Here is a 23,572-nt window from a genome sequence, read left to right as displayed (position 1 = left end):
CAGTCCATGTTGCTGTAATAAACAAGTACTTCTATTAGCAGAAAGGCATACAATAAGAAGCAGGCATTTTTTCTTTATTAAGAAACTATTACTCATTTTCCAATCTCTAAAGAAAAATTTTGACTTTTTTTTTCCCAACGTTTTTATTCCAGTTCCTTTTAATGAAAATCCTTTTAAGGTGAATTGAGGAAGGAGAGGAATTCATACATTCAGTCTCAGCAACTGGCAGTGGTAGTAAGTCATCCTCCCTTCAGAACTGTGAGGTTAATAGTTTTTCTCAGTATGCTCCAAACCTAAGACTCAACCAACTTAAAACTTTTGACATGACCCCCTCCAGAAAATGTCTAATTTCTCCTACTCCCATCTTTATATATGATAGAATAGATCCTGCTTTTATAATGTTTCTAATATGCTATTTGAGTGGCAGCACAGGAAATCAAACCCATAGCCCCTAAGTGCAGCAGCGTCACAATGATCCTGTTCTTTCAGCCTTCTGTCCTTTCAAAGGTTTCTTTCAGTGATGTTTTTCTCCTTGCATATTCACTCATGATGTAAAAAGTGATGAATTGCTATAAATTAATAATCCCAGTCAATGTTAAAAGTTGTGCAGAATTTTGGGTTGTTTCTTATATGTTTTTAACATGCATTCTTGGTGAACTGCTGAAAATAATCACTCTATAAAAGGTGGTACATGTTCATTCCAAATCCTGCTGGCTTCTGTGTGAGCATTTTAATTAATTCTAATCCAGTCCCAGAAGTTCATCCTTAATGTTCCTTGCAAACAGCCTCTTCAGGCTTGAAAAGTGTGTTGCTGCTTCATGTGGCAGAACAGAAAAAATGAGATCACAGACAGATAACAGAGGTTTGATGCTAAAACTGGCAGTTTGGCAGCTGAAATGCAGTGTGTGTTCCTCATGTCTTACCAGAAAGGAGAACTAAGCCAATGTCTGTTTGTAGACAAGACTTGTTACACATGCCAAAAGTGAGCTTTCTATTAGCCATTCTGATAACAGTTATAATCAGTGATTGCTAATGAAAAATGTTGCCATATTTCCAATGTGTGTCTTTCCTGGCTGTTGTCAGTGCTCTTCAGTTTTGGTCACAACAGGCTTCATAGTTTTGGGTATACCATTCTGTATGCATAAAGCAGTTTTCTACCTTTTGGAGTCAAGAGATGTCTTCAGCTTTTCCAGTGGAGGTAAGGAGTCATGTGTAGAGAATTTCAGCCTGCTAGCACTAGTCCCACTGTCTGTTTTTAGTGAGCTTTCGCAGTCCTAAAGGTAGTCTGCAAGTCAGGCACATACCCTCAATCCCTGTGAGGATGCTGAGTGCCCCAACAGACCTTGTTTGCCCTGATGAGCCTCACCTGGACCCCTCACAAACACCTTCTGCCTGCTGTTCCAGGAGCTCATGCTTCAGCCTCTGTGAAAGCTGCCAGGAAGCAGCAACCATGAGGCTGCTCCAGGAGGGAAGAGAAGGCAGGAGCTGAGGGCAACCCCAGTGCCAGTAGGGCAGCGCCTTCACTGATGGAGTGCAGTCCCCAGGCAGGGTGTACAGAGATGGTGAGAGCAACAGCTTTCCATCAGCAGTCTGGTACTCATCAGACAAGGTGAGGCAGTGTTATGTCCAAGATCAGTCAGGGAAATCCAGTCTGAGATTCAAGAACAGCAGGGGATAGGAGACAGGTACCCTACGGTGTAGCTCAGGCAGAGATGGGGTGCCAAGGTTTGAGCTTAAAGGAAGCCTGAGACCATGGCAGGGGATGTGAGTGCCTGGGAGGGGTCCCAGGTGAGGCTGGGCAGGTGATTAAGGCCTCCTGAGGTACTTGGGGCCCTGACAGTCAATTAAAACTCTCCCAGAGAAGAAGGAATTAAAACAATTTCGAAGCAGGGAACTGCAGGAAGATGGTCAAGTTCAGTGTTGGGTGCCAAGCAATTTGAGAACCAGACTAAGAATTAGACTAAGTATAAGCGGGAAGACTGAGGATCTCAGTGAACTGAAGAATTGTCCATGTCCACAAAGCACTTACAGAGCAAAAAGGCTGTCATGACATTCTGTTTTAAAATAAAATAGAAATGGTTTCATATGGCAGAACTTATTTCTGAGATGTTTCAGCTCACCACACCTTGTTGCTGTGCGGAGTCAAACACAGGGAAGAGAACATTTTTTCAAGGTGGCAAGTAGGTTGTTTTCAAAATAAGCTGCAGGAAGCTTACTGAAATTGAAAAAAATGTTCACCAGCTCTTCTGTCTTCCTTTTGTTGCCTGTTCTGTGCTTTCAGTAACAGAGCACTGTGTTTGTTCAGTTGTGCTATCCACTTCTACATATTCTACCCAAGGGAAGAAAGCCACAGTGAGTTAGTGCTCAGATTGCATAATGCACTCCAAGATATGGATAAATCCTATTTTGTCAGAGGACTAAGTCGCAGTATCTGAAAAGCTAGGGACTACTGCATTTTCAGCACAGACTCTGTTCATCAGTCCATTATTTTAGTCTCTTCTGTGCTCCCTTCTCACCTATGTTATTAAATCTACAATATCAAATTTGTGATTTAATGGAAACCATGCACCTGCAGCCACTTGGATTTATTTACGTTGGGGCTGAAGTTTTCTCACACTTGCTGAAAAACTGCATGTGCTAAGGCACGTGTGCACTGTGCAACTTGCAATAATAGCACAATTCAAGTTAACAAACTGAAGGGACCTAATTAAATGTGTTGTCAGCAGATGATGCAGATTGAATATGGCTAAAATCTGAGTTTATGGGAATCTTTAAGAAATCTTTGTTTTCCAGTGCAGAACAAAATTATGTAAACAATTTGTACAATTACAAGTCAGTGCAGCCTTAAAAAAAAGCATTTGGATTTTTAGCAGCAACATTTATATTTGGGGAGGTTAGAGCTCTTATGATTTCCTTTCTTACCCAGTTAAGGCCTGGAAGACAATGAGTCAGCCTTAATTGTGAAAAAAGTAGTTTCCACCTGAAACTGTTGAATTTTCCCCCAGGGAGAGGTAAGGCTTTAGGAGCATGCAGAATCACTTTTTTTCATGCAGACAACTAGCACTCTATTTGGATATCATGTTCCATAATCTGTTATAGCGAAGGTGTGTCTGAAGCAGAGGGATACATTACTGTGATCACAGGCTTCCAGTAAAAACACTACATCTGGCACGGTGCAGAAAACAGTCCTAGGAAAATCCTAAAGGAACAGGTTGAATAGAAAAGATTGGTGTACATCATCTGGAGTGTACACAGTACAGTTTTTTCAGTCAATTTATTTAGAAAGTACCCTGTTCTTTAAGAATAACAGAGAAAAACTAAGGTAGATGTAAAACCAAATCACTTTGAAAGAAGGAAGGTAGCAATCTTGGTTGTACTTATACAAAAATGTTTGAGAACTCAGGTTTGCAGGCTCCTTTTAAAATACAGTAATCTTTTCATTAGACTCCTTCCTCTTTTATATGAGATGCCAAGATGTTTTAAGACAGATCATCAACTTTTAATTATTTCAGAATTAAAAATAAAATAAAACTATATAGATATTTTAAATATAATTCCTACTGAAATATGCAGGAAATTTTGTTCACTGTTTATATTTTGAAAGCACTGAACATACATTTTGCCAAGGTACCTGTTATCTGCATATTATCAGACTTTTTTTATTGCAACTCTGTGCATGTTCTTCTGGTCATTCTTGATTATAGTTGAGTTCCCATATTGATGAATTTGCATGTCACAGACTGTGAAATACATTGTTACTTCTTATGTGCAAGTACGCTTAATCAGGTCTGTTATTGCCTTATTTTGCATAATGTTCTGTACCTGACATGTACAGCTTTTACTCCTGTAGTTAGGCAGCTTTCTGTTTGGAGTTTGGTTTTTTTTGAGTTGTTTTCTCTCAGAGGTAGCAAGTTTATGGAAAAACACAAGGAAGAAATGAACTACAATTCAAAGAGCAATGTGCTGAAATTAACAAATACTAATTTTAAGACATATTTTGATACATGCCCATGTCAAGTTTGGCAAGTGACCTAACTTTTCTGTGCTTCAATTGTCACTATTTCAAAGCAGGAAAGAGAAAATTATTAAATACCCTGCCTGTGACGTTTATCTAAGGCACTCGTCTAAAAGCAAATTCTTGTGCTTTTTAACATTTAAAGTCTAAAGCATTTGTTATATATTTCCTGTATATCTTAATTAATTTGCAACAAGAAACATAAAGGCTATATGCCATCTAGTTTTGCTTTTCAAAACAGAGCAAGAATAGCAGGCACATTCACCAAAGTGCCTTTTTGGAGGTTTCAAAATCACTAGAGATCAGACCTTTTGAACTAGAGAAAAATCACAAATATACTGGCATTTTTACGGCACGTGACAAGGATGTGATAAATACCTGATCCACATTTAATTACTGTTCAGATCTGGCATGTTTGCAAAATGCTTCTCCAAGATCAAATTTGTATGAAAACAGAGGACTGTTTTACTTTTCTCATATGGGCAATGGTTGTTTAACCAGTTTTAGCTAACCATTTAGGCTTTGTGACCTTTGGGTATGTATAGGCCACCCACCACCCAGAGTACGCTGAGGTGTCCTTTACTCTCTCTTTAGTTTTCCAGACTGGATTCTGAACCTTTTCAGTTGTTATGTGAGAGATATACTTGTACACTGTCATATTCAGAACCTGACACTTAATTTTCATTTATACAAAAGAGCTCTTAATTTAACACAGGACAACTGAATTTTTTAAAAAATATGTATTAGAACGATAGAGTAATTTAGGTTGTGAAGGACCTCTGGAGGTCATCTAGTCTCAAACCTGGACTTAGGTAGCTCAGAGTCTTGCCCAGTTGAATTTTGCAGACCTCCAAGACTGGGGAACCCAGGGCTCCTCTGTGCAATCATTCCAGTCTCACCATGAAGAATTTCTTTCTTAGAACTGGCTGGCATTTCCCTTGCTGCAGCTTGCACCTGTTTCCTCTTTCCTTTTTGTTCTTTACCTCTGAAAAGCGCCTGACCCCATTGTCTGTATAATCCTCATTAGAAGGTGGAAGATGGTGATTAGATTCTAGCTTAAGCCTTCTCCTCCGGAGGTTGAGCAAACACAGCTCCCTCATGCATCCCAGGCCTCTAACCAAGCCAGTGATCCTCTCCCTCTCCAGTTTGTCATTGTCTTTTTTAGATTGTGGTGGTGGTGAGGGGCATGAAATAGGACGTGGTAGTCTAGGTGTGGCTACATAGGTAGAGGGGAAAACTCCCTTCAGCCAGTGGGCAGCACTCCTGCTCATGCACCCCAGGACAAGACCCATCTGTCATGGCAGAAAGGGCGCTCTGCAGGTATGTGTTCAGCCTGTTATTCACCGAAACCCTCAGGTCCATTTCTGCAGACTTAATGCTTTGACTTAAGTCTAACCTATGTAAATATTGATTTAGTTCAGGGAATACATTCCCCATCTTAAATTTGCATTTTGGTGTACCCAGCTTAATAAGATATAGCAATAATACACCTCTATATTAATGTAGTTATCAGAGAATGTTTTGTTTGTTCATTTCCTTCATTGCTTTCTTGCACTAGTGGGATAACAAACGCCAAACAAACCAGTCTATGCCACTGTGGTGAGTTGACCCTGGCTGGACACCAGGTGCCACCAAAGCCACTCACTCTATCACTCTCCTCCTCAGCTGGACAGGGGAGAGAAAATATAATGAAAGGCTCGTGGGTCAAGATATGGACACCAAGATCACTCACCAATTACTGTCACGGGCAAAACAGACTCCACTCAGGGAAATTAATTTAATTCATTACCAATCAAATCAGAGTAGGGTAATGAGAAGTAAACACTAAATCTTGAAAACACCTTCCCCCTACCCCTGACTTCTTCCTGGGCTCAACTCCACTCCCAGTTTTCTCTACCTCCTCCCCTCCAGCAGCACAGGAGGACAGGGAAATGGGGGTTGTGGTCAGTTGACCACACCTTATCACTGCCACTCCTTCCTCTGTGGGGGGAGGACTCCTCACTCTTCCCCTGCTCTGCCGTGGAGTTCCCCTCATAGGAGTCAGTTCTCCACAAACTTCTCCAACGTGGGTCCATCCCATGGGGTGCAGGCCTTCAGGCACAAACTGCTCCAGCGTGGGTCTTCCACGGGGTCACAAGTCCTGCCAGAAAACCTCACCGTGGTCTTCCCCATGGGCTGCAGGGGAATCTCTGCTCTGGCGCCTGGAGCACCTCCTCCCCCTCCTTCTGCACTGACCTGGGTGTCTGCAGGGCTGTTTCTCTCACATATCCTCACTCTTCTGTCCAGCTGCAATTGTGCAGTTTTTTCCCCCTTCTTAAATATGTTATCCCAGAGGTGCTACCACCGTTGCTGATGGGCTTGGCCTTGGCCAGCAGTGGGTCCATCTTGGAGCCGGCTGGCGCTGGCTCTGTCAGACATGGGGGAAGCTTCTGGCAGCTTCTCACAGAAGCCACCCCTTCAGTGCCCCTGCTACCAAAATCTTGCCATGCAAACCCAATACAGCCACTAAGCACAAGTTTTTCTTTTTTTGATCGAACTTGTGAATTCTTCCCATCCCATAATGATTTATTTATAGTGAAGTATTTCACTATATGTATGCATATGTATACATAATATATTAATATATATTAATTATAGGTATATATTAATAGAGATATAAATATCTATACATATATACATAATTTTTTTTTTTTTTAGCTAGACTCCTGATGTATTTAATGTTTTCACCCCAGGCCCACTTCATTTTACTATACATCTGGAATTGTTCTTTCCCCCCCCTTCCTATTTAGGTCAAATTGATGAATGCTCAATTTCTTCTCAGATTCCCACAGCTGAAGCGGTCCCTCACCAGAAAAGCTTAGTATGTCATTCTTTTTTTTTACTATTTATCTATTTTCACAAGATATTTTGGCAAGGATGCTGGCTGAATGCCAATGAGTAAAAAGGCTTTCAGTCACAGAAAGCAATATATATAGTTTGTCACTTTTTTTGCTCAGGAGAGACAATGAAAACCTCTTCCACTGAAGGAGGTACAGGTTAACATGAGTGCTTGGGATTCTCAGAAGTAGCATCAGTCTGATGTTGAGCTTGTGAAACAGAGAACTAAAATTGAAATAGCAAGTTCAGCTGTTGCTATGCTGAAAATGAAACAAAATCAAATATTTAGGAAATAAGAACTATGGAATTCTAAAAAAAAGGGGGGGGGGTTCCAACTTTTCATATCCTGTTACGAACAATAAAAAGTAACAAGTGTTAAAGATAAAAAAGAAAGAATACGTGCTTTGAGTGAATAGCAAAATGCCTGGAAGGCAGTGTGGGTTAAAAAATAGGGTGTTAAAGTATATTTTAACGTTATGCCAAGAAACCACCTCACTATACTCTTACCAAGGTTTATTGGCTGCAACAGCTGATTCCCCATGAGGAGGCCAACAAAAAACAGCAGCAGAGAAGGAGGGAGCTGGCAGACCGTATTAGCTCAGAACTGAGAAGAGTCTTGGGACTCTAATTCTGTAGGCGCAGGGATGATGTGCCCCAGCAGAAAGCTGGCAGCACAGAAAGACGATTCTCTTCAGAAAGTTTTTCCCAGTAGAAGTTGAAACCGTGACCCTGTATTTCCTCCTGAAATGTAAAGAACGCTTGCCTGTTTCATTCTAGGAAGAAAGGAAAGGTGCTTAATTTCAGATTTTAATACAGCTTGCCCTACAAGATGCCCTTCGATGTTCCTGTGTTTTCCCTAAGCTCCAGCACTGTTCTGTGGCATCTGTCAGTCTAGTATTTGTACAGTTGCTGTTTCATAGTACCTGCGTATCACAGGTTTGTGCGGAGTAATTGCAGAAATGGCTACTTGAGTGGTTGAGGCTCGTCCTGTTGCATGTGCAGATTTTATTCCCTGGAGACTTTCTACAATGCATTATTTCATTACTTTTCTTCCAGGGTAGGACACCTCGGCTATTGTTCTTAGAACTTCACTTTAGTCTCAGCGCTTTTAAAATACATTTTTCTAGACATATATCCTCAGGTTTTCTATCTGTCTTCTCCATTGTGAGGGGAATTATTTTTCTGTCTTCTTTCAACCTTGAGCCATTCTTCACAGCTGGTGGGCCTTTACTTTCAGACAAGACTCATCTGCTTTCTGTGCAGCAGCAAACATGATCATGGCAGATATAAGAAAGCAAGTGCTGGTTGGTGGTTTGTTTTGGTTTTTTTTTTTTTGATTGGCAGCGTTCAGCAATGAAAACTTGCTTGTCCACCTGCTTTGTGCTATTCCCCCATTATTGAAATAGAGGATGATATTTTTCACTCTGATTCTGACAACTGAAAAGTACAAAACATATTGGATGCACATACCCCAATGAGGAAAGTGAATTTTCAAGAGAAGTACCTATGAGAAGGGGGATAGGTCTTGGCTCCAGTGGGAAATACAATTTTCTTTTACTGTGACAATCTGAGAAGTGCAGAAATGTGTTTAAATATGTTTGGTTAAAATGAAAGTTTTGAAAATAATGAAATTTCAGCTTCCCCAAGATTTGGGTAGTCATTGCAGGTAGTGTGGGCACAGTATGCAATCTCATTAACTTTCACTTAAGAGACTTAGTTTAGGTCATCCAGTCTGGCTGAAATTTCTCCTTGCTTGATTCTTGTCAATACTTATTGAACAAGTTGATGTGTTTTAGTAACCACCACTCAACACAAATCCTGGAAATGCTCATTTAAGAGGCCCACAGGAAGCATGAAACAGTATTCAAATTAAAATCACAGTGTTGGAAGAGCATTCCAACGGTCCTGCCTTGCCTTTAACGAGAATGAATTTTTCAGTGTTTGCCATGTAATATTCAACAAAGACCAGCTTCAAGTAGCCAGAGAGTGATCAGACTGATTGCAAAACCAACAAAAGCAATTAAAACTCCAGTATTTAAGTACAATAAGGCAAAGTAAGTAATTAGCACTAGATTTTTTAAAACTTATTAGTAAATTTATTTTCTTTGTATCTGCTATTCTCTGTTATTAGTTTACTGTGTAAAAGATAGCAAGAAATTTCAAAGTATGCCTTACTTTTTGTTCAGTCACCATTTCCTAGAAAAGTAAGCTTTTGATTAAGAAAAATTCAAAGGAAAGGATCACTCCACTGTAGAGTCTTTACAGTTTTGCTGCTATAATTTAATTAATAGATATGACTGTATCAGTTTTGTAGCACTGTCTAGCCCTACTGTTGGGAGGGTGCATTGAGCTGAATCTACTTCTAAGGATTTAGATGTGTTGGTAAGTATTACAACCACAGAGTAGATAGCATCTTCCTTTGCTGTCAGTAATAAAGCTATTTTGTAGGTCAAAAGAAAGCGTGAAAAGAGCTTAATAAGAGAGGATGGACCATAGATGAATCCTCAGTCCAGATTGTGACCTTAGGTGGAACCATGGATCAGAGGGATTTTGAAGCCAGAATGTATTTAATGATGGCCAGCTGAATTAGATATGTCTATGTCACTGTTTAAAAGGATTGTGGTCCTCATAAAACTTATCAGCATTGTGGTACCCTCCTTCAGGATATTCTTTGAAAGATATTTAGAACATAGAAATAATGTGGGGAGGAGTAATGTAGCGCAACTATAAAGTGAAGAATGGCCCACCTCCTAACTTTGCAGGTATCATTTCCTAGTCTGGCTCCCTTGGTTAAAGGAGAATTCGTTTTTTACAATATTATTGAATTTTTATCACAGATGATTCCGTTAAGATTTCCTGATTTTCACTGGTCAGTTTTTCATATTTGGTCTTACATATGCATGTGGTCTGATTTCATTGTACCATTAGCTTTTGGGGTTTGTACTGCTTTAAACAGAGCTTTTGCACATCCTGTTTCTGTGCTTATATATCCAGCTGTATGTGAGGAAGAATTAAGCCTGTGATCAAAAGCACTGTGAGAAAAGAATTAGAATAGTTATTTGGGTTTGGTGATACTTTAAGGCCCTAAGAGGCAGTTAAAGATTGTATTTCATGTTAATGGCTGATATACACAGAAAAAATGAACATGCTTTCAGGCAAAAATGTCCCCCCCCCTTTTTTTTTTCTGGTAAAGGTCATCAAATTTCAAGCAAAAGCAAGTTAAAAGCAAATCCTCTGGTTTTATTCTAATTTGGTAAATTAGTTAAATAATTTAAGAGAAGCTGGGCAGGTAGAGCATATAGTGCAGAGACAGAAACAGTTCTCTGCTGGTTTAATGAGGAAGGAAAGGAATAAAATGGGAAAGGAGAGATTGCACTGTACCATGAAACTCCCGTCTCTGCTGAGCTCAGGATCTTTGATGTGTACTAGATTAATGAGTTCCCAGGCTCATCTTGTGTATGTGTTTTGTGGCTGCACTAAGCGTGAATAGTGAAAACTGCTGGTACAGGAGAAGTGGTGAGAATGCCGTCTGAACTGGGAGAGGGTTAGGGACTGCCATTGTTGGTGGCACTGCAGCTTTACAGTGATTTATATGACTTTGGCAACTGGAGTCCAAGACAGAAGAGCTGCAGCCTGGGTGTGTGACTCTTGACATGAGAGAAGGAAAATTTGCTTAGACTATAGAAGTTTATCTTTTAATCTGCTAACATTACCTGAAAGAACCCCATTCTCACCAGCTTTGGTGCCAGCTCTTATTTATTATAAATAAATAAATAAATAAATACCTCTATAAATAAATAGCCTTTTATTAAGGTATCTATTCTTTATCAGGGTATACTGAAGCAAGTACTACCCTGGAACAATAAAAGAACAGCTCTTCTATAACAGTTTTGCTTATGAAGAGTTGGGGAGGAAGTTTGCATGTATCCCACTAAATTCAAGGTTGGGTTGTACCTCTGCGTATGGCTCAGGTCTGTGGTGACTTGTAGGATTGCATCCTTTGTGTTATTTGAACTGTACTATGTGGAAATTGTTGGAGAACTTTAGTAAAATTTGAATATCATTGTTCTTTGTCATGACACAGCAATACATAACACTTTTCTATTTTTTCTTACCCCTTTTTTATAACTGAGAGCACATGCAAGAAAAAAATGTCTTCTGTTTGTAAGTTTACATAGTTCAGATGCTTGTATTTCACCTGGAAATATGAGCATCTGACACATCACAGTAGTATAATTGGAAGTAATTATGATCTAGCAGAAGATTATACCTTCACATGAAGACAACTTGGAGCAATGATAAACACAGAAGAAACGAAACACTTGTATCCATGCAAAGGTCATTGATAATGAAAAACGAAGGTAGAAAAACAGAAATCAAACCAGAATCAAAATGTTGGGTAAAACGTGCATTTTAAAAGACACCAACTTAAATAAGAAATGTTTTTTAGTATTTCCTTTTTCGGTGAAAGTAACTACAGATTCAAAAGGAAAGCAGGTAAGATGTTATACTAGGTCCCCAAGTGTATCTGAAATGCCATAGCTCCATTTGAGTGTGACTGCGAGGTCTATTCTGAAAAATTTATTATCTGAAGATATGCATATAGTTCATATCATGTGTTGTTAGTCTTCAGCGAGTCTTCTCATGGCTTATGTTAAGCAAAGATGTAAGTCTTTGTGGGGATGGGTTTTCTGGCATCTATAGATTTACGTCTTCTTGGGATCTCACCGATTTAGTTTGTAATTTCTGACCTTTATTTCAGATGTAGCACAATAGGTACAAAGTAGTAACTATACTGAAATTTGTGAATATAATAGAATAGAAAAGAATAAACATTAAAGCAAACATATAGTTTTATTTTTCTGTGCATGCATCTTCTGAGTGTTTTGGAAAAAAATTTTGTGGGTATTTCTCAAAATATTTTTATTTCAGATGAAATCACTATTTTCCTGGGATTTTTCTTTTTTAATTGAAGGAATTGAATAAGAATGTGGTCGTTAATTTAGTGAAAGTGAGCAGGCTTGTTGGGTAGGTAAACAGTTGGTACAAACAAGAGTATATAGCTAGACTCTCATGTGTGCTTTAGCTGCTTTATTCTACTCCCATAGACATTAGTCCTCACTCTTTCAGACTTTCCAGTTACTTGCTTGTAATCGATCAGTCCAACATAATTAAAAGGGTGGGGAGCTATCATGCATGGGCTGTAAATAATTCCTCTTTGTACTTATCACCCTTAAGGCAGGGATCTCAGTTCATTGAGATAGCAAAGCTGTTTAAAAGAACAGTTTTCAAATTCGGTGTGCTGCTTGGAAACTTGAGCAAGATAAAGAGAAATTTCTGATTTCATACTCAGTACATCTTTCTGTCTGCCCAGACAGAAATTTGACTTAGTCTATGTGCAGGTTTTTGCTGGCAGAATTATGCCGTTAATAAGTTTGAACAGGTGTAATTCTTTATTGACATACCTGGTCTATCAAAAACTACAGTGTAAGTAAGCTCAGTTGCTTTTGCAAATTTGTGTTTTTAAAGTCTGCTGAACTCATGAGGTAGGTGTACTATAGGAGTGTAAAGCATGGTTTTGCCAGTATTGGCATTTAGACTTTATGTTCATTCAGTATTCCTAAACTCCTGCTGTCTTCCCTCCATAGACATACCCTACAGTAAAATGGAATTTGACAACCAACAATCCTTAAAAGAAGTCTGTACTTGCTGGAAATGAAAAAAAAAAAAAAAAAAGTAATCTAAGGACTGGAGGAATACAGAGTTTAGGTTAAGCAGGGTACACGAACACTCTAAAATAATCCAAAATGGTCAAAATCTAGGAACACTTTGTAATCATTCACACTCAGAAGAGTACCTGTTAGGAGATCATGGAGTTTTTGAAAGTATTTGTAGAAGGCTACAGCAGGCCCAGTGAATGTTTTTATGTTTTACATGTTCAATAACAGCTAATAGATACTGTAGTCACACACAGGTAACAGTAAGGACCACATGCCTAATTCAGTACACAAAGAATTATTTCTAAGGAGTGCCTCAAAAACTGAAAAGCTGTAATTAGAGAAACTGCCTTAGCATAAAAGATTCACCAGGATGACCTACTTAGAAGGATCATCATGTCCCTAAAATCAGGCTACATTTTTCAATCATAAATATTACATCCTGGCTTTTTTAAGCCTGCATTTCTCTTCCAGTAAATGCTTCAGTTTGCATTGAATAGTTGAATAGTGCCATCACATCTGATTTCTTTGAGAAACTTTCAGAGTGTATGAAATTAATCTAGAGGAAGGGACTAAAAATAAAGACATTTTCCACTATAGAAGAATATCTATAGTCATTATAAAAAAAAAAATAGGGAAATATCTTTTAGCTTCTTAAGTCATATTAGCTGCATGTCTGTGTGATTTTAGGGTTGGTTTTCTTTTATCAGAAGTACATCATGTCCTTAGTTTATCTAATGCAGTCTGTAATTCTTTCTATCCTTCAAAACAGTATCAGTCTTAAAATTGATGTCTGGAATATACTTCTGGGGACAGTGTTTACAACTGAATGAGTAAAGGACAATTTCTTAAAGTACTACCCTGGTCTTCTCCCGTGGAGGTTGGGGAGGGGGTGGGGGGTGGGGAGGGCAGTTCACACTGCTTTAGCAAGGGGAATAGGATTTGCTTCAGGAATTTCCAGCCATTTATTCTTACTCCTGCAATATATCTCACTGCCTCCTTAGATGTGCTACTGCAGCTTTTTCTGAGGTTATGCTGGAAAATAGATCATTAAAATGATCATGGTTAAAAATAACCTTTCTTCCCAGGCTGGAAGCAGGTGATGTTTTTTCAGAAGCACCGCTACAGAAATTTTAGCCTGCTTTCTCCCAGATGTGAGGCTTCTGCAACCCTGTTGCAGTGCCCAGATTCACCCCTGCTTTATGTTTAGACACACGAGTTATGGCGCAGTTTTGTAATTGATTTCAGCTGTTCTAACTGTGGACTATTGCCAAAGAAGGATCCTGCATTTCTTGCCTCCCTGTGCTTGCGTGCACTTGCCATTTCTTTCTACTACCCCTATTGATCATGCAGATGTGTGATGAGCAAATTGCCTTGCTGATATGCCTGAAAACCACACAGAAAATAAGGGAATGGTTAGTCTTCAGTCAAATAAGCAAGCTGCTCATGACTTATTGTGTCTGTATTTGTGATCCTGGGGCTGCATAAAGGAAGAGATGGAAAGATACAGCAGAGGAGCAGGGAGGAGGACTGGAACAAAATGTCTGGGTGCTTTCAAGCAGCTAGATCGGTGTGAGGTCATGTCTGACTAACACACTCTGGGCTTAATTAGCTGGTAATATACAGTTGCTCCAGGCTGCCTCTACTGTCACTATGGACAGGGGAGAGACGGATGTTTCTGTCCATGATTTAGATACTGGAAATCTCCAAAGTGTGAAGGTGCCACCATTTCCATCCACCCAGCTCCCTGTGCTGATGTTGTTTTAGGATGGGACCACATATTGCTAAGACTCAGTGTGAATGACTTGTGAATGCATTGGCATAGTTCAGTCAGCTTTGAGCAACTGGTATGGATCTAAGGAATATTAACTCCCTACAAGATCTGTGTAGGTGGGAGGCTGGACAGAGGACAGATATTTCATGGTAACTCATTGAGAGAAAAGCTAATATTCGTAGCCTTTTATTACATAGCAGGGAGTTCAAATAGGGAAGGACACTGCAGACAGAGTCAACATGATGTATGGTACACAAAACTGCTTGTTTTCTTTCGGAATAAAACCTGGTATCCATTAAAAGACTAGAGTGTAATAAATTTCATTTTAAAAATCAGTAGAGATATTAGATTTCTCTTCAGAGCATTTTTCTTGTAACCTGACATATTTGCATCTCTGAAGAAAATCCAGTTTTGTATATTTGAAACCCTCAACTGTGGTGTCCAGCGCTTAAATGAAGAGTGGTGTGGTACCACATCAGTGTGAATGAGCAACTAAGAAGGAGCACAGTATAAACTTTTTTCTCTCATATTTTGCAGGTTGAATATTACAGCTTCACATGTACTTGGGCTTTTTCTACTGATGTCGAACGCACAATAGATAGTCTAAACGGTATTCAGCAGGTCCCTCTGCAGCATAACGCCAATCTTTCTTTGATACAAGATGGAAGAAACATACAAAGACAGGACTTCATTAATGAAAGGAGCAAAAGATATTGCCAAAGAAGTGAAGAGGCAAGCGGTGAAAAAAGTGAATAAAGCTGTTGGCAGAGCTCAGGATGGCTACACACAGAGGTCGTACAACCGATTCCAGGATGAGGAAGATGATGATGATTACTATGTCCAAGGAGGAAATTATGGTGTAGAAGCTAATGATGACGAAGGATCAAGTGAAGCAACTGAAGGGCATGATGAAGATGATGAAATTTATGAAGGGGAGTATCAGGGAATCCCTAATATGGGGCAAGGCAAGGATGGCATGGTGGCCTTAGGTCAGCCTATGCGTGATGAATATAAGGATCGTCATGAACTGGAAACAGAGAGGAAAGCTGATGAAGAAGAGCTAGCACAGCAGTACGAACTGATAATACAAGAATGCGGCCATGGTCGTTTCCAGTGGGCCCTCTTCTTTGTTTTGGGAATGGCCTTAATGGCTGATGGGGTCGAAGTTTTTGTAGTTGGATTTGTATTGCCCAGTGCTGAAACAGACATGTGTATACCCAATTCTGGATCAGGATGGCTTGGTGAGTAAAGCCTTTGCTCTGTCTTTGTGCTATTACAAGTGTTGCTGAAAGTACGCCTAAATATGTATTTGTCAACACCAATGCTTGTATAAAAATATGTTTGTATTGAATATAAATAAGCAATCCACAAAATACGTTAACAGCTAATATTGATTTAATGTGGCTAGCAGGAACAGTGTACTTGGCACTGGTGAGGCCGCACCTCGAGTACTGTGTTCGGTTTTGGGCCCCTCGCTACAGGAAAGACATTGAGGTGCTGGAGCGTGTCCAGAGAAGGGCAACCAAGTTGCTGAAGGGCCTGGAGCACAAGTCTTATGAGAAGCAGCTGAGGGAACTGGGATTGTTTAGCCTGGAGAAAAACTGAGGGGAGACCTAATTGCTCTCTACAACTACCTGAAAGGGGCTTGCAGTGAGGTAGGTATTGGTCTCTTCTGTCAGGTGGCTGGAGACAGGACAAGAGGAAATGGCCTTAAGTTGAGCCAAGGGAAATTTAGGTTAGATATTAGGAAAAAATTTTTTACTGAGAGGGTTGTCAAATATTGGAATGGGCTACACAGGGAAGTGGTTGAGTCACCATCCCTGGAGATATTAAAAAAGCGAGAGGACAGGGCACTTCAGGACCTGGTTTAGTGGGCATGGTTAATGGTTGGACTAGATGATCTTGAAGGTCTTTTCCAACCTAAATGATTCTATGATTCTATGGTTCTATTATAGTTTTATTTTTTAGATAATTGTTTTCTTTTTCAGTCAGTAAGTATAAATAAATCACTAAAGTGGGAGACTGCACAGTAAAACTTAAGAGGAGAGGGATACATTTCGTTCTCGTATACATGAGTAGACATCCACATGAACTGATTTAAAAACAAACAAGCAAACAAACCACAGTTGGAGTATTGGAGTTCTGCTGGATTTATACAGGCATAATAAAAAGTAGATGACACAACTGTCCAGCAACATTGTCATACTGCATGGGAGCATTACCAAGGGTGAGGTGGAATGCAATCTGGGAAATGCAGGAAATGCAGGGAAAAATGCTGTCTAGCCTTTCCCCTCCTTTCATCTTTTACTCCTTTAATCCCACTGACTGTTCTTTAGCCATCCTAAAAGTGTAATGCTAATACTGAGTTGGGGGGAACAGAAATCAGGAAGACAAATGACTGAAGGATATGCTTTTTGTGTCTGTTCAGTTGAGGGGGGTGGGCTGTGTTTCATTCTGTTGCCTCTTCCCTCCCACAGTGCACCAAATAGGTAGTCTGAGCCAGCCATGTGTGACTTGGTGAGAGCAGCAGTGCCGTGAACAGATCCGTGCTTGCCCATCCTGGGCATCCCTGGGCACAGCAGATAAAGTAAGGGTCTCATGGGGCAGGGCTGTGGAGAAAGGTTGTGGAAATGGTACCTGGAAGAAGAGACGAGACAGGAGCATGGGGACTTGGGATGTGGCAGAAAATGGAATATGTCTGTGTAGATAAGCAGCTTGAGCCTGAAGCACCCAGGCTATTATAGAAAAGGAGGGCTTCTTATAAAATATTTAGGAACATTTGTCTTCTGGCAGATGTACTTGTTTGTTGCCTCCATCTTTACAGCACATGGTTCTGTTGCAACAGTCTCATTTTAACTTAGCTCGTTTTCCTGATTTTATTCCATTGCTCATTATCAATTAGAAGGACCCTAAGATACCAACTGCATCAAAATTAGATTCAGAATATCAGATAGCACAAGGCTATTTGTGCTATTTACATAACTCAGAAGCTTTCTTGGTAGACCATTAAGCCCATAATGGATTGGATTCCTGACATATTGATACTAGCCGTTTGGTTCTATGGATTTCAATAAAGTGGACTGTAGTCACACTCATTTATATCTATAAGCCTCCCTTTGTGTCAGAGGATCATAAGTGGAAATGGAAGCTGAGTTCTTAGGTGGCTGGGTCCTTTGAGGCGTTCCTTACGATTTGATCAGTTGTTGTTAGAAATTAACTACTGTGCTTGTTTGTACAGTGCAGTGATTAAACTTCTAATAAAAGAAATAAATCATCTAAGTTTTTATGTTTAAAGAGGCTGCATGCAAATAGTCTGTTTGGTACTACTTGTTTACACAAATTTACAACTTCATTTTTGTCATGCTTGGACCTGTGAGTTTTCAGATCTACTTCTAACAGAGAAAAGGTGCATAAACATGTCTATTTATAGCCATTTTGGAGCCCTGTAAGTGATTCAGAGAGTAGAGAAAAGAAGAGAAACCAAAATAACCCAAAAAGGTATCTCTAGATAAACATCACTGTGCCAGTGCAGATAATAACACAGAATACATTTTATAAGAACAGTGTACACCCAACTTGCTTTTATTGTGATTTTGTTACCCAGTACTTGGCAGTTGAGGACATCTTTAAACTCTGCTAATCAATTTTTTTATGTCTTCTCTATTGCTGGAATAAAAATGATGGATCTCAACCCCATTTTTTCATTACTGGTAACCCTGTTTGTTATCAAACCCACATGCAACATGCAGCCCCCTGACAAATTGAATGGTCAAAGCTGTCTTTGTTCTCCAGGATGATAACAATATAAGGATAGCCACCAAATGTCTCTGCAATTAGTTTGTGTGGGGGTAAGGAAAAGAACAAGGTTACGCAACATTAAGAGGGAACTTCTTGATGCTTACACATTCAGTAGCTAACTGATCTGCATATGCAGTTCCTTCCACTTACATTAAATGTTAAACTGGGAAATGGATCTTTTCATAATTAAGACATTCTGAACACTTTAGTACTCCTGGTTTCTCTGATTGTCCAGTTATGAGTGTGGAGAACATGGCCATAATACTTTTTCTTCATTATACCTGTTATATGGAATTGAAAACTGGGGGAAAATACATTATATTTTCTAAAAACAGTGTTTCATTTAAACACCTGCTGTAAGCATTTAGGAGGTGTCTGTAATTGGGAGTGGGGAGTATTGTCCCCGCAGTAGCAGGTGGCCATGAGGATTGGCAGTCACTTGTTAAGGTCTGACCCATGTCAGGAAAAGGTTTGAGGATTTTGCTGTCACTAGACTTCTTATGATGCTGTCTTGAGATACATTGGAATGACTCTGTCAATTTTTAACTAAAATTCAGTACAGAAGCTGTTAAATACCTCATAGATATAGGTATATGTGTGTATATATAAATGGTGCTCACTGACAAAATTGAGGAAACAACTCTGGAAGGCTTTGGTGTGAAAGCAATGTATTCTCATGCCTAAAATACAGAAGTTGTAATGGATATCCCCTTATCTTTCTTTTGTAATAGTATAACACTAGCCTCCGTGTTGTATTAACAAACAAACAATTCTGTGCTAAAAGATTAACATAAAAAAGCAGGGAAGAACAGAGATAAACAGTTACTTTCCAAGTGTGTATTGAAGGCATTGCAACACATGGCGGTTTTATCAATAATTTCACAAAAAAATGGTATTATTTGCCCGTTGCTAATAGAAATATATCATAGGCTGCAATTTGTCAGTACACTGATGTATCTATTGCTTATAACCAGTGTAGATATACAGCCTTTGCAGACAGTATAGGCATAATTCCAGTGATACAAAATATTCATCATGGCAGTGAACTCTTAGTAAAAACATTTTTTCTATGATCATAACTAGGCCCTCACAGCCAGACATTTCAATTATTTTGCTGTTGTCATTTCACGTCATAATTGCATCCTAACTAGGGTCTTCCAGACAGGCATAATTTCTTCATGATTATGATTCCATAATCCAGAGGGCTTTAATGTTGTTAGAATACTAAAGTTATGGGACTAGTGCTAGGAGTTATAAGTTGGTACTGGTACACATACACAATATTTGTTTTTCAGGCAATTTTCTAGACTGTTAAGAAACACACTAAGAACATGTTAATTTGTTATTGAAAAAGCACTCATTGACTCAGTTGTAAAAACTGATTTCTCATACATCATGTCATGACAGTTTACTAGGGAACATGAGCTAATTAAAAACATGTGACAATATTCATAGATCGTCCCTGTTGCTTTTTTTTAAATTTGCTTGCACCAGGGCAATTTCCCAAATTCCCTCCCTATTGATCATTGTATGAGTTTGAGGCCACTGTTGATTGAACGGCAGCATTTCAAAGCCTATAAAGTCACATGATTAAAGTGCTGATCAGAATCATGAACTGGTTTCTCATTGCCTTTTGAGTTAAATAATAAAATAATACGTTTTTTAATCTCCAAGCAGTTGTTCTATTAAAATTGGGGAACTTGACTTGATTAAAGTCTTTTAAGGTTACAGTGACATGTCACTAAGCATGAGGGAAAGGTCTCTTCTCCCTGCTCTATAACTTGGCTGTACTTGTAAACTCCTGCACATATGTGGATCCATGCTGACCTCCTGGATTCTGGCACTGGTGAGGCAGGACTGTACCTTCGTGAGACAGGTTGTAGGCGCAGGCCTAAATACGTTGTTTTAATTCTTTTCCTGCTTGCATCTTATCCCTTTGGGTTTACATGGGGCTCAGAACTGGACTGATTTTAGGTTAATTCTCTGGGCTCTGATTTGGATGTACTTTTCTACATAACTTTGTTTCTATGTCTTTGCATGCAGATTGTTCTGAAGTTTTATAGATTTTTTTTTTTTCTGTAAAATCGAAATTATGGCCTTTTCTTTCCTCAGCATCTCTGCATCTGAAATAATGAAGTATTCCTTTTCCTAAGCTAGGCAAAGCTAGCCTTTCCCAGCTATATCTGTTCAGGATGACATGCCACTGCTGACCATCTTCTCACTGGTTCTCCCATGGGACCTGTAAGTGCTCACCTTCACGTGCAAGACTCTTGACAGCAGCACTGCTGTCACCATTGCTAGCAGTAAATACAGGTGGACTCCCACTTGACTGGTCCATGATGCCAGTCTTCGTGGCACCAGTTGGCACACTTTTCAGACAGATACCTCCATCACTTTTTTGTACTTTTTCACCTCAGCACTAGAAAAAAAAAATTCTTATAAAGGTCCCAAGATTAAGTGATTATCTTCTTTAAACCTTTTTTTGAATTCATGCCAACAAAACCTTACACCAGGTTAGCCACTCATGTGCTCTGACTGCCGTCCTTTCCAGAGGCCAATGGTTCCTCATTGCTTCCTGATAGTCTCCCTCGTCTGTTTTGAATCCATATATCACCCTCTGTATGAAGTTTAGACTGAATGATCTCTTGAGCATGAATAGTCTTTTTTTGTTCTGTGTTACTTACCATTGTGTTGAGCAATGTGTTATCCAAGCCCTTGATAAGGGCTTATAGTGCAGTAACAAAACCAGAAATAATCTTTATATGTAAAAGATATTCTTAGCTGATGAGCCATACAGACAGTTTCTTCCATCTAAAAAACTCAAGTATGGTGGTAAATCACTGGGCTGATAATGCAGGTATTGTGAATATGAATAGCAACAAACAGCTTGCTTCAGGAATCAAAGGATTTTCTGAAATCCCATGTTTAGTGTCAAATAATGCCTTGATGTAAGAGTTTTCTCTGATATTATCAGAATTTAATAATGACATTTTGTATAATATTTGTAGGAAGAAGAGTATCAGAGGCGTTAACTAGGTCCTTTGGGCTGAAGTAATTTTCAGCCTGGGACAACAGGCATGTGGCTACCACTTCTGCATTGATTGCTAATTTGCGTATTAGCTATTCTAATGCAATGCTTCCTAGACCTACTCTGTTTTAAAGCCTACTAAACATAACCCAGCATAGTTCTAATCCAGACAGTCCTTCCTTTTACACGGGAGGAAGTGCTCCCCAGAGGCTCAGTAGTTGATGCAAAGTGCTTATAAACTCTGTTAACAATACCAGATGATTACCGAGTTTTGTTCCCCTCTTAGTTTTAAAAAGTACTGGTGTGCCAGATCTTTTCTACTTAATTTCATTCTGGTTTTGCACTGATCTTTTGAAACAACTTTATATTTGACAAATATCTTCCATGAAACTTATCAATGACAAATACAAGTCCTTCACCTGGGACAGAATGACTCAAATCACTGGTATAGGCTAGGCACTGACCTGCTAGGCAGCAAACAACTCTGCGGAAGAGGATCTAGGGCTCCTAGTAAGAAACAAGTTGAGCATGGGTCAGCAATGCCTTGCAGCAATGAAGGCTAACCACATCCTGAGCTGCACTGGCAAGAGTGGCTAGTAAGTAGGGATGTGATTATTTGCCTTTCTCAACACAGCGAGGCCAAATGTGGGATTCTCTGTCCTGTTGTGGAGCCACCTGAAGGAAGAGTGTAACTAATTAGGGCAAATCCAGTAAAGGCCCAGTAAGGTGGTTAGAGGGCTGGAATATAAGGCATGTAAGAAGAAGAAAAAAGAATTGGTCTTGTTTAGTTTGGAGAAAAGAGGTCTAAGAGGGGATCTGTCTGTACAATTTATGATATAATTGAGGAGGGCTATAGAGAAGCTGGAGTCAATTTTTTCTCAGAGGAGCAGAGGAGGTCAGAAGGTGCAACCAGGGAACTTCTGGTATAATGAAGAAAGTTCACAGTGAGATAGTCAACCACTGTGAGACATTCATTGCACAGAGAAGCTGTGGGATCTTTTGGAGATTTTCAAAAGTTGACTGAAGAAGGCCTGGAGCAACGTAATCTAGCTCTGAAGGTAACCCTGAGCAGGAGTTCAGACTAGAGCTCTCCAAATGTCCCTCCCAAACCAGTTTTTCTGGTTTCATAGATGGAAAAATAACTGTCTGTAAATGTACAACACTTCCAACTTCCTGTAACTAAAACTGATATTGCGGTTCTTATACCTGACTAAAATTTAAAGGAAAGAGTGTTCTGAACTCACGGATTGTATGTAGGCTTGCTGGTTTAAACACAGACTAGGGTCTAAATTCATTTAGGCAAGATCATATAGCTTGAGTTATTTGTTCTCCTCCTGAGCCTGTATGGATCGTCTCTGGATCTGGCAGAAATCTGGGAACATGAGACAAAATGTCAGTGAATAAATGATTGCAGGATCTGAGTCTGACAGCACCATTTTGTAAATATTCAGGCATCTACATGCCTAGTGGGATTCTCCAACATGTCTAGGCACCTTACTACATCACTAGACAACTTGCATACATCCTTAGAGGCAAATATATGGACAAATCTGGAATCAAATTGTTATTCTCAGACTGTGGTTTCCCTTTTTCATGTTTGGATAGGTTTCATTCTTGTAACTTCTTGCTGAATCAACAAACTTCCCTTTTAGAGAGATTTCTCTTGTGGATCTTCAAACTTAAATGATCTTAAGCAAAATTTTACGTTGAGTTTTCTTTGATGTTCAGTGCTTGTGATATTCCTGTGTTTCCCCACCTATTAAGTAGATTTAATTCTCTGTGTAGGCCATATACCTAGAGACATTGTGATTTGGAGGGGAGGAAGACCTTTCGTGAGATTGCTAATCTTTTTTGAGTACTATGATTTACTGTGGAAGCTAAAGATTTTGTCTTTGTTAATTGATGGCTAAATAAACATTTTATCACAAGATTTTTCTTTTTGCCAATTGTAGATAAATGTACTTCTAAAGCTTCAAAAAAGGCCATGAAAACTAAATGTATTTATCTTAATGATCAGTTAAGATTACTTTTGTTTGTGAATTCATTAAACTGTTTTTAACCAGCCTTGTTTATGCTAGGTTATGTTACATTTGTGGCTTAACTGAAATTCTATCTTCAGGGCCAAGTCCAGAATTCAAAGACTGAAAACTGGTGAAGTAAAATACTGAGCAGCTGATTTTCTGTTTTGCATTTCCTCTTAAAATTCAAACATTTAAGACTTTATTTCAAACCAAATCTGCTTCAGGTGTCATGGTTTTCTCTTATCTACTCAATTCCAGTGATACTTAGATTTGACAGCATGGTTCCTCCATACACTATCATGCAGAAGACACAGTTAACCATATATTTGACACTACTTATTA

At 39.2% G+C, this 23,572-nt stretch overlaps 1 protein-coding gene across 1 annotated transcript in view; it reads left to right on the top strand.

Annotated features, from left to right (window-relative positions):
- The window catches only part of SV2C (synaptic vesicle glycoprotein 2C), a 118,473-nt gene that overhangs the window by 13,851 nt on the left and 81,050 nt on the right, over positions 1 to 23,572 (top strand). Inside the window, exon 2 of the mRNA XM_069775682.1 lies at positions 14,921 to 15,624. Within this exon, the coding sequence (XP_069631783.1) occupies positions 15,045 to 15,624 (580 nt within the window). The 5' untranslated portion in view covers positions 14,921 to 15,044. The remainder of the gene's footprint in view (positions 1 to 14,920; positions 15,625 to 23,572) is intronic.

The sequence above is a fragment of the Haliaeetus albicilla genome, chromosome Z (genome assembly GCF_947461875.1).
Source record: "Haliaeetus albicilla chromosome Z, bHalAlb1.1, whole genome shotgun sequence".
NCBI lineage: Eukaryota > Metazoa > Chordata > Aves > Accipitriformes > Accipitridae > Haliaeetus > Haliaeetus albicilla.
Note: the sequence above shows the minus strand (reverse complement) of the source record. Positions and strands in the feature narration are given on the sequence as shown.